We start from the raw sequence: 9,698 nt of genomic DNA on the forward strand, positions 1-9,698 counted from the left end.
CATTAGATGTCAAAAGCTCCAGGGAAACAGTGGGAGCTGTGTAGTGTCTACCCGCCATCATCCTAAGAACAGCACCAGCAGCAGCAGCAGCAGGCCAGTTTATGTCTCCATCGCCCTGCCTCAGCCTCTGCGTCCATGAAATGCCTATATTTGGGCATTTCTCAATGAAAGCTTGCTCTGCAATTCATTCCTTTCTTGTTCCTAATAATGGGATGCAGGCCAGCGGTCTGTCTCCCGGCTGTACCCTGACCAACGGAACTGATCTCAGATGGAGGAAAAAGAGGGGAAGGAATGAAAATGTTGAGATTACTGGTTGTTCAGCGCCAACAAAGGGGATCTAAGGAGAACTTGGTGATCATTTATATTCAGAAAGTAACTCAGTGGACATTCTTATATATTCACAACAGGTATACTGTAGTTTCATTTAGCCTTTAAGTTGATTGTATATTAAGGTTCTTTCCTCTTTGTAGCATGGCCAAATTAACTGCTATAGGGGGCCACTACTGACCCCCATTTCCTCGAATATAACATAAACCCAGTTTGCAGATTTAAAACAAATGTAGGCTATATAAACAACATGTTAGCATGAAGACATTTATATTATTAGCTGATATAGGTCAGCTAATAAAGGTCTTCAAACAAGGTTTTGACAGAGGAACAAAAATCTGTTAATAAAACTATGGTGCAATGTTTTGTTCTTGCGGCGTTACCTGGGAATGAGAATGGACTGCACTACCTGCATGCTGTTATTGACTGGGGGTTACACACCCACATGGGCCCAGAGGCTCTTTGTTGACACTCATAAACGTCCCGCATTCAGAAAAATAAGATGAAAATAGAAAATACAGGGTCTCTGCATGAACAGACACAAACACTGTTGCAGTAGTCTATATCCTTCGCGATCCACTTCCGGGATTGCTCCAGTACTGCAGGAAATTCCGCTGGATGCATGTATTTTCCATTTCCTTCTGCTTTCTTTATGTTGGAATTTTAAATTCTGTTTATTTATGAGGACTATTGTTGACTGCTCCTCAGATCTGTGCATGGTAAATTGAGACAGTCACAGCTAGCTAGACTATCTGTCCAATCTGAGTTTTCTCTCAGCAGAACTATTTTGCAACGGATGTGCGGCGTTTAGCACCGCCCATGACGATTCTGATTGGTTTAAAGAAATGCCAATAAACTTGAGCACGTTTTCCTCCCATCCCCGAATACTGACCCTGCGTTCATGCCACCTCGGAATAACAGTCACCGCCCCCCTGGTTACGTTGTTTTTCCGACTGGCAGCGTTCACAGTTCTCTTAATACATCCATGGTTCACATGGTCGGGATCATAGACTGTTAATATTAATTATAATATTAATATTAATATTAATATTAATATATATGGTCGGGATGCGTGCTCTTCTTCTTCTGTTATATTGGCGTTTGGCATAACAACTTTTTGCATGACTGCCACCAACTGTTGGCCATAGCCGAGAGCATCAGGTGTGTGAAAACATGGAGGCCACAATAACAAAAGATTTTCTGCTGTTTTGTTATGCGAGCATCCAAACAGCACATCGCCAGGTGTTTGTTTGTGTTATCTGCAGGACAACCAACGGGAAAGGACACGGATAATGTGTTGTTTTTTAATACATAGGCCTATTTATGAATAATTTGAAACATATTATGTCTGTGTATGTTTCTTGGCAGAGGCATTTGTCCACAATAAACAGTTTATTGTCATTAAAATATGTTCCGTGAACCAAAGTCGCCTCCATCAAACGTCAGTTGTCAACAACGCGTCACCAACTGGGAAACTTGGATATCAAAATCCAGCCCGAGTTTCCCACCTCTGATTCCCACAGGACGTTACGTGAATGGTGACGTTTTCACTCGGAAAAACGTTTTTCCGATGTCCATGAACGCACGGTGAGTAGCTAGACTCTCCTTCAGCGTGCTTTGGAGGAGGATTTGGCAAAGTGTGGCTACAGTAGGCCTAACAGTCCCATCTTTCACAACTACGGAGGTGTCTTTGAAACTATTATCTTCTGAAGTAGGCTAATTATACTTTCAGAAATGTGGCTTTAAATCTTTGCGAAATACTAGTCTTGCTGATCTACATAATAAAGTGGATTTGGAAATTTATTTTTTACATACAAAAAATGAAGTAGTTTATATAAAGGACTAGTCTGCTCTTGCGTTGCCTAGATCAAGCACGATATTTTTCATCAGTGTTGGTTCACCTCCATCTCCCCCAATACTGGGCGTTTGGCTACTTTGGACCCCCAGGGTCAACTGTCAGTAGAAACTGACCTAAATAAATAAACAACTGCTGTTGAGTAGGGGTCGCCTTTTTTATGCTAAAACTCACAGGATAGAAAAACAACAAGCTAAACGTTTCCATCCAGATAATAACCTGTTCCCACAATGTAGCCTAATATCTGTTCCCTCAAGCTAACCTATTTGTTTAAAAACACATGAAATGCTCCTTTAACACATCACGCTATGTTATTACGTCAGATTGTCAATAAGCGTCACGTGACGTCAGAGGCAGAGGGAACAGTAAAAGAACAAGATGGAGGAGTATGCCAGAGAACCATGGTGAGTCTTATAACCAGATAAAATATATTTTTTACCCTGTGTTTTTACTACGTCATCTCTTTGAAGTTACTAGCACGTTAAGTGTGTATACTTATTTTTATGGTACAACATGTGGTATAATACAAAATATCTCAAATCCTGTTTATTAACTAGAGTTAGCACAAATGCTAACTTTACATATAAATGTATTGGCGGTGTGGGCTAGCATCAGACCATGGTTGCTAAATCACGTTGTTAGTGACCTTGTCGGTTCACTCGCCTACATGGTATTATATTTAGTTAATTGACTCCAGTCACTGAGTCTACAGGGTGATATGTGATCCACAGTTAATGTCAAGCGCCGCTGTGACAATTTTATCTGTTCAGTATCAGTCAAGGGTTTTGCTTAAGCATATAGGCTAATAAGTTAGCCACCTGTGTGCTAACGTTATCTGTCGGGGGCAGCCTGAGTATTGCACAACAATGTATCTGGACACGTAACGCTGGTAACTTAAAGTAATAGTGTCGATATGGATTCTAGGTCGTTTATTATTGTACACGTTTATACCCATATCCTGCTATCATGCAGTATGCATTTGTCCCCGTGTTCGCGTGGGTTTCCTCCCACCATAAAGACATGCATGCTAGGTAACGTTAACTGGAATTACAACTGGAGTTGTTCCCCGGACTATGGCTGCCCACTGCTCCTAATTACATAGCTAGCTACATTTCTCGTATGTTTCTCATATGTGTAAATAAAGAAAATATGTTATTACATACTGTAATAACTGACAATAAAAGCATTTTCTGGAAATGAATGTCTGCACTGCTTGCATAATACTAATTTCAATGTAACCGGTAGGCCTAGCTTTTGAAATAAATGAAAATATGAAAAAACTTTCTGGATTAAACTCGCGCTCTTGTCTGTTGCGGGCGAATAGAAGACATACATAAGCTATTTTGACACTAATTGTTAGGGCACCAGCCAGGGCGTATCGAACCGAGGAAGTCTCATAACGAACCAAGCGTCCTGTGCCGAACGTTACAGCCCTACTATGTATGTACTGTACACATGACAATGACATTTGTTAATGGCTGTCTTGTGCTTTTAGCCCCTGGAGGATTGTGGACGACTGTGGGGGAGCCTTCACCATGGGAGCTATTGGAGGAGGAATTTTTCAGGCAGTAAAAGGCTTCAGAAATGCACCCTCAGTAAGTTCAGACATGTAGCTTAACATTATTCTTTGCTGTATTGTCTTAATAAATGATGGCATCCTTATACAGATCATACAACATGAGACTGGTTTGATACCTGTTGAGAGCATGCTATACTATGTTTTGTCATTGTCGGCTGATTAATGGTATAGTCAACTCTCTGCAGAGATGTCATTGTTTTAGCTGCTTTATTGTATGATAACATTTACATATTTTAACAGGGCACTAATTAATCTAAATTACTTGTATCTTTAAAAAAAAAGAGGAAAACGTAATGTTAAAAGGCTTGATATTAAAACAGTAAGAAAATAACATGAAAACCAACAAGAGCAGTAAAGTAAAATTTAATTGAAAATTAAGATTGTTTTTTTCTTATAAATGAATGAGATGTTTTTTGCAGGACATGGAGCGTCTCAGTTTCTATGCTTAAAATATATTATAGAGGGTCTAAAGTACCACACGTAGCAATATATCTGCCATCTTGGGAAAAGGTTATGGTATATAGCATAATTTGTAATGATGTCTACACAAGCCCAAATAACAATGGGTTCTACTGGTGATGAGTTGACATGGAATTTCCATTGATCTGTGTTGGTGTCTGCTCTCTCTTGTAGGGAATGAACCACCGAATGAGAGGTAGCTTGACTGCCATCAAGACTAGAGCCCCACAGCTTGGAGGTAAGAATAACTGCTGAATTTAAATATTGTCTGCCTGAAACTAAAAACCTTTATCTTAAGTATCAAATACCCACTCAGTTTTTTCACCTTTGCAGAGAAAAGGGACTGTAGTCAGCTTTGTTTTATGTTAATCACTGTTCAAGCCTACAGTTGTTGATTATTTGATACTTAAGAAAGACATTTTGGGTCAAGTATAACTTATAGTGAAGGCAAAATAGCCTAAAAAAGTGCAAAGCATCATCTGTTTCTTGTTGAACTTATGTGAATCTTTTTGGGTTGCAGGAAGCTTTGCAGTATGGGGTGGCCTTTTCTCCATGATTGACTGTGGTTTAGTAAAAGTACGAGGGAAGGAGGATCCCTGGAACTCAATTACAAGTGGGGCAATGACAGGAGCTATCCTAGCTGCAAGAAGTGAGTAATCTTAGAAGAAGCTGGCAGTTAACAGTCAACAGATAGCACATACATGCCAAAGGAAACAATGATGTTGCTGTTTGACACCGAACACAAAGTTTAAAAGTAATCCTACTCCTTTATCAAAACTACAGTGTGCAAAGACGCACCAGTAAGACTGATCAATGGGTGGCTACAGTTTTGGAAAAAGTGGAAATGTTTTTGTTTAGCAGGTTTTTTTATAATGCCTGAATATTTTTGTTACACTGCTTCGAGTAAATATCAGCTTTTTAGAAAGGCACTGTGCTCGTCGCTGACTTTTCTAAACTGTCCAGTACCAGTAGAGGAAGGGAGAACTTAAAACTGTCCAATGTCATTGTTTATTGGGCACACAATTCCTCCAGACTATATATTTACTGTGCATCATTATGCAACATCAATCTCCATTATTTGTCACATTAAATTTAAACTTAACTGCAGCCATGTAGTTCATAAGAAAATCTGCAGTCAACCTGTGGTTTCTGAAAATCTACCTTTTTTCTGTAGATAGTTCTTGACCAATTATTATTATTAAATGTTTTACAACTGGATGTGGTCGTGATTGACAACACTGACTAAGTGTTTGACAAGTTATTGAAATTGTGTGAGGTTGGGCTGTTTGCAGTATTTAAACTTGAAATGAACATATTAACATCATTGAATAAGAGGAATTGGAGTTGTCAAGTCTGTATTAATTAATTTGAACTACGTTGTAATTAGATCCTACAGTTATTTTCCACTCGCACTGGTGTTTTCACTTTTTTGCCTGATTAGACCTCTTTTTAGGACGGGGATTGACATTTTTTCACTGTCCTGTTCATTTTGTTACACTTACTGGGGGCAGGAAAACACCGCCTTTGGTGGCCTTGTGTAATTCACAGCAAGGCTCCACCTACTAGATCTGAACACCGGTTTAATTAGGCAGAAACAGACACCTGTATGAGTGTGCAGGGCCTTAAGTTATGTAATGTCAAAAAGAACATGGACATTTTTCAATGGGTGCTCTTTAAGCTACAGTAACATCTCAACTTCCTCGTTTAAGTGTGTGTGTGTGTGTGTGTGAGAGTGTGTGTGAGAGTGTGTGTGAGAGTGTGTGAGAGTGTGTGAGTGTGAGTGTGTGAGTGAGTGAGTGAGTGAGATATATACTAACATTCCCGGTTCCTCTGTAGATGGACCAGTAGCCATGGTAGGCTCTGCAGCCATGGGAGGTATCCTGCTGGCGTTGATAGAAGGTGCTGGGATCTTGCTTACTAGGTTTGCCTCGTCACAGTTCCCAACTGGTGAGTAATCCTTCTGACATTGGAAGTTTGTGTCATTAAATGATTGGAGACGCATTGACGGATAACACAGGCTGATGATTTTGTATGTTATAAATCTACCTCCTATACACCAGCTATTAAAACCTTTTAATATCAGAGGTCAGCAAGCCAGCCAGGTATAAATGCCTCCGTAGTTGTGAAAGATGACCTCTGCTGTGGCAAAGAAAAAGTCCTGTTTCACCTCTGGTTGCCCTACACCTGACAGCTTTGTCTTTGTTGACTATACTGTAGACACATTAGTCTCCTCTCCACCTGCTAGCATGCTTTGCACAAAAAGCAGCGTCTAATCCCGATGCATACTATAACATGGAATATAAATACGTGTGCGATATATGATATCTATTTGTCTAAAAACTGAGTAAAAGTTTTGTTTTCAGCTTGACCACCTTGTACTTTTAGTTTAACCAGTGGGTTTTAAAACAATTTTATAAGACATTGTGTGTCACAGATGTTTCCTCACCTACAGAACGTCTTTTTTTTTTTTAAGGTCAAACGCAAAAGGTTTAACTATCTAATGGCCTATTATGCCTGTTATTTACTGGAAATTCACACTGGAAGAGAGACGTGAGCGGCGCGCTAGTGTTCTTTCATTCAATCTACACAGACTCCGTCAACATCTCTGCCTTTCAGTCAGCGGCAGCTCCTGTGGAGCTGAGTGGCTGGCTCTAACCTGCCTTCACTAGGCTGACTGACTGCAGAAATGTACCGAACCAAAATAGTTTTAATGTGGCTCCATGGCAGTAAATCAACAGTGTTTGTATGTATTGATTCATTGATTTTATTTCCCCTCCCACCGTAGCGAATACGGGGAATCTGCCTGTAGTGAAACAGACACACACTCACACAGACTGGGAGCCTTGACCAATCAATGTAGATACGGTTAGTAAGTTCAAAACACATATACAGCGGGATATTTGTATGATTTTTAAACGGCTGCCTATGCAGATTCTGCTTCACTAATCATGAAAAAATTACACTCAAAGCGGAAAAATTTCATTTAGGAAATGGAATACGCTATTTGTTCCGTGGCGCGCGATTGAGAGATGTCAAAAACCTATTTTTTATGGCAGTAACGCGGTTTGAATGACTTAACTAATTTTATGCGTAAGAAAAAAAAATAATACTATGGCAGCCCTAAAAAGCAGTGGCATCGTTAATGTTGTTAATTCAAAATACATAATTACACATTGTACAAAATTGCATATCTGCAGCTAACTAATGTGTCTAGATACAAATAATATGCAGTACTAACTATATACTTGGAGTAATAGTATATTGTTTGTATACAAGAAATCAGTGTTAACTGAGACGGTGAATGTTTTTTCCCCAAAGATTAAATAGTTTATTTTTTTATATATACATTTGGTTTTTGGACTGTTGGTTGGACAATATAAATAAGTCAACTTGGGCCTTGGAAAATTGTGATGGACATTTTTCACTATTTTTTCTGAATGGTTTTATGCATATACCAAAACGGTTAATCCATGAATTGTGAAAACAATCTGCAGATTAATAGAAAATAAACAGTCATTAGTTGCAGTGCTACACCACATTCTTTATCATTATAATTTATACTTATAATGTAGGGTATTGTCTACTTACCAACTAACAGCTAACAGCTGTTCTCACTCTAAAGTTTACTTTTTCTTTCTCTCCAGGTCCCCAGTTTGCAGAGGAACCCGCCCCTGCTCCCATGCCCACCCCCTCCTTTGGAGACTACAGACAATACCAATGAGAAGACTCTCCCACTTCTTATCCACTAGGCCTTTTTGAATTCCTTGCTGATGTTACAAAGAAGAAATGGAGATGTCAAATACCACACATCAAACAGTAGCACCCAACTTAATGGACTGTGTCAGACAAGTGAAGGACAAAATACATCTTCATTTTCCTTCTTTTAAGAGCCATGTACAGATCTGCCTTTTTGCCATTCTCAGCCTTGTCATGTGCATCCGTTTCACCTTACATCGCTTTAATGCAGACATGCGGTGAGATTTGTGTTGTTTGATGTTGGATGGTTTGTGTGGACGAGGTGTTTTTTCTGTTTTGTTCATATACAGTATGTACTGCATGTAACCCAACAAGTGGGAGATCAAGACAGATAAGCTCTGTTGAATAGAACAAAAACCCATCACACATCACACACGGGACATCATGAATTATATACAAGTATGGTATACTTATGTGTATATACAGTAAAGGCTTTCTGTTTGTCTGTTCACTTATGTTAGTCTTCATTTGCCTTAAATATTGTCACCTGCTTGGGCTGGCCGCTGACATTTAGCTGGCCTTTTTTTATTTTATTTTAATCAGCGTTATGAAGGCAAACACCAATCAGATACAATGCTATCCCTGCAATACGCATTTGTTTCAAAGTGATTTATTTATTTTAGATTGTACAGAGTTGTATCAGATAATTCATTTATATGTGACAGCGTTTTTACATTCAACACAAAGGTGTGGATAAGGCTGCCAATGACAAAGGATGGCTTAGGCAGTACAAATGAATGGTGAAACTCAAGCAAGGGATTGATGCATACTGTATGAAATCTGTATTATAGAATATTCTATGGTACAATAAAGAAATAAGTTGTTTAGTGTGTCTGTTGTAGTCTTATGAATACATATATGCAATTAGTTCTGGTCTAGCTCATGAAAAAGAATGTTTACATCAAACGTTTTTTAAGTGTACTGTGCGGTTACAGTCGCCCATAATCTGTGCTGCCTGGGCAGGATTGCTCATTCTCCACTAGAGGGTAGTCCTCACAAACATCCAGACCAGCATTGCTTTTTTTTGATTGGCCATAATTGTGTAGCTGAGTCTTTTAGGATGTGTTTACAAAAGCCACATAAGGGAGCACTTTCCTCTCACATATTTGTATGTTGGTGTCACACACACCTGTTATCTGTTTGTAGCCCACTCTGTGTAGTGACAGGTGAAGGACACTGGATGAATAAGGGGGTGGGGAAGGGAAATGTGGGGTCAGGTATGGTTCATTTCATGGCAGAGCTGTACACTTAATCAGAATAAATCACAAAAAAATTGAAGAATGAAAAGAAATCCAGAACAATAAAGATAAAATACAGTAAGATCTTCCTCTACATGACACACACCTTAAATATTAGGTCTGAAACTGCAACTAACCGTTAAAAGATTTTAGCGACTAAAAAGGATATTTGCAAATTATCAGATTCATTGTCTATCAATTGACTATTTGATTAATAGACTAGACTTTTCAACTCTAATTAGGATTAAGAACAATGTTAACAGTTTTTAAAAGAAATGTTGAAATGGTGTGTCTGTGTGAAACCTGAAATTTACTAGAAAGTTGCTTATGACTTGGACTTGCCCTCAAGGACTCGATACTTGATTTTGACTTGCATGAAAAGACCCCAAACAGCTTGGAGTTTGTAATTTGAAATAGCTTGGGCAATTATATAATTAGTTATATCACTTAACACAAACATATTTTTTTCTTTTAGTATTTTTGT

At 38.8% G+C, this 9,698-nt stretch overlaps 1 protein-coding gene across 2 annotated transcripts; it reads left to right on the forward strand.

Annotated features, from left to right (window-relative positions):
• Positions 1–2,505: 2,505 nt before the first annotated feature.
• timm17a (translocase of inner mitochondrial membrane 17 homolog A (yeast)) lies at positions 2,506–8,806 on the forward strand. Of its 2 annotated transcripts, XM_039797353.1 has the most exons (7): positions 2,506–2,586; positions 3,678–3,777; positions 4,395–4,458; positions 4,741–4,869; positions 6,057–6,167; positions 7,006–7,085; positions 7,865–8,806. In XM_039797353.1, exons 1-6 carry the CDS (start codon positions 2,561–2,563, stop codon positions 7,065–7,067), a joined length of 492 nt encoding a protein of 163 aa, XP_039653287.1. In that variant the 5' UTR covers positions 2,506–2,560; the 3' UTR covers positions 7,068–7,085; positions 7,865–8,806. The 2 variants fall into 2 exon arrangements, with proteins under 2 accessions (XP_039653287.1, XP_039653284.1); XM_039797350.1 differs by lacking the exon at positions 7,006–7,085.
• Positions 8,807–9,698: the final 892 nt, after the last annotated feature.

Source organism: Perca fluviatilis, chromosome 4 (genome assembly GCF_010015445.1).
Source record: "Perca fluviatilis chromosome 4, GENO_Pfluv_1.0, whole genome shotgun sequence".
Classification (NCBI taxonomy): Eukaryota; Metazoa; Chordata; class Actinopteri; order Perciformes; family Percidae; genus Perca; species Perca fluviatilis.

Coding starts and splice junctions, on each gene's coding strand:
- timm17a (XM_039797350.1), top strand. CDS start 2,561: ATGGAGGAGTATGCCAGAGAACCATG. Junction 3,778..4,394: donor GCTTCAGAAATGCACCCTCA/GTAAGTTCAGAC, acceptor TCTCTCTTGTAG/GGAATGAACCACCGAATGAG. Junction 4,870..6,056: donor AGCTATCCTAGCTGCAAGAA/GTGAGTAATCTT, acceptor GTTCCTCTGTAG/ATGGACCAGTAGCCATGGTA.